General features: G+C 50.7%; 1 protein-coding gene across 1 annotated transcript; it reads left to right on the top strand.

The window, feature by feature from the left end:
- Positions 1 to 695: 695 nt before the first annotated feature.
- Positions 696 to 1,668, top strand: tmem125b (transmembrane protein 125b). The gene is made up of 2 exons (XM_046408596.1): positions 696 to 761; positions 928 to 1,668. Exons 1-2 carry the CDS (start codon positions 696 to 698, stop codon positions 1,666 to 1,668), a joined length of 807 nt encoding a protein of 268 aa, XP_046264552.1.
- Positions 1,669 to 1,760: the final 92 nt, after the last annotated feature.

The following is a 1,760-nucleotide window of genomic DNA, read 5'->3' as shown; positions in this document are numbered from 1 at the left end:
ACCATTTTAGTCTGAAGACCCTATACTGTGATGAATGTTGCAAGGCATGCTGTTTTAAAGAAATAATCTCAGCTTCAGCAGGTGTATCATTGGATGACACAGTTCAGCAGGCCCACTTCGGTGAGCGCCCCTCTGAGGACAGACAGCATTTGCTGTGGCCTAGCTAAGAGGCTCAGCACAGTGTGTGAATGACGCTATCCTTAGGATCACAGAAACACCATTATCTGTACACACTGACATCACTCAGCACCCCCACAACAGCAAAACGACACCTCACATACACACCACTGCCCGCCTCCTTCAGCGCAGTCATTGTGTTCACCGGCCAGCCCATTGTCTGTGTGGAGGCACAGTGGACAATGTCGCCAATCTCTGTCCAAACCATGATCCAACGCTGCCATTGTGACCCGGTTTTCTCCCACGTTACCAGGCAAGATGGTGTTCTTGTGTGTGTCGGGGGGGGGCTGTTCTGCCTGGCACGGAGGTAGGCAATGTGACGAGAGCACAGATCTGTGGCATTAGGACATGAGCAGACGTGGATGAGCTATATACACAACACCCTGCCAGGACGCTTCTATCATCTACACTGAGAAGAGTTGAAAGCAGCTGGAGCAAATGAAGATGTACAACGTGACCACTGGAAAGCTTTTTTGAACCGGGATGATTTTTCCATGAAACACCATCTCTTCAACAGGATGGAAACAACAAGGCCAAACTACTGCATGATCATCCAGACCAACCACTTCAATGCTTTGACTGAGGTTGTATGACGTGATGCAATGGCTGACAGCAACACACGTCAGTCATCCAACACCAAGTGAGTAACTGAAGCACAGGATGTTCCTGTTGGTAATATAGTTAACGTCAATGTTGTAAAAAAGATAATTTCAAATCATTTAAATTCTGCACGGTCTTATAATCTGACAGTCTGGATTTGGGCTACCTGAGACGACAATACCTGAGATGCAGACCTTCTACCAGGCCCACCACACCATCCATCACCCTTCAGGTCTCTACCTGGACCCCATCTTGATGCAGCAACATGTTCTGGAAGATCAAGTGGAGCTGTGGTGGTTCAGAGAACCACGCCGCTCCCTGCTCTGCTACTGTGCCTCAGTGGCTCTCATACTGGGGCTGGGCCTTGGTGGTGTGGGCCTCCTCTCAACCACCACCAGTCTGTCAGGTGAATGGCGCCTCGGGGTGGGCACCACGCTCTGCCTCTTAGCCCTGGCTGTTCTCCTCAAGCAGCTTCTCAGCTCTGCCATCCAGGACATGAACTGTGTGCGCAGTCGGCGTCGGATTGACCAGCTGAAGAGCGGCGGGAGGGCTGACCCAGCACTGATCTTAGCTGTGGGGTTGGCAGTGATGCTCTGTGGGACGGTGCTCCTCTGCTTGGTCACAATTGGCAACAGAGTTCATGACAGCAAGGAAATGTTGGTGTCTAGTCTTGTGCTGATGGCTGCTGGGACAGGCATGGCTTTTGCTGTGGTGGGCTACAGTGTGCTCATCTACTTTAAGAGAAGAAGGGAGCAGAGGAGGAGGCTGATGATGAGAATAAGCAGAGCAAGAAGACTAAGGAGTCGAGCTGTCAGGGTGTTCAGTGTCTCAGGAGGACAGGTGAGCCAAGCCAGAAGAGAAACATTCTCCAGCAGGATTAGTCTCATCTGAAAGGACTAAATGGGCAAAATCACTCAGAGAGAAGGGCTCAGAGATCAAATTTATGTCGCAGATGTACAGGGGAAACATCCACTGGGCTGTTG

Source organism: Scatophagus argus, chromosome 13, assembly GCF_020382885.2.
Source record: "Scatophagus argus isolate fScaArg1 chromosome 13, fScaArg1.pri, whole genome shotgun sequence".
Classification (NCBI taxonomy): Eukaryota; Metazoa; Chordata; class Actinopteri; family Scatophagidae; genus Scatophagus; species Scatophagus argus.
This window is presented reverse-complemented; position numbering and strand designations above follow the sequence as displayed.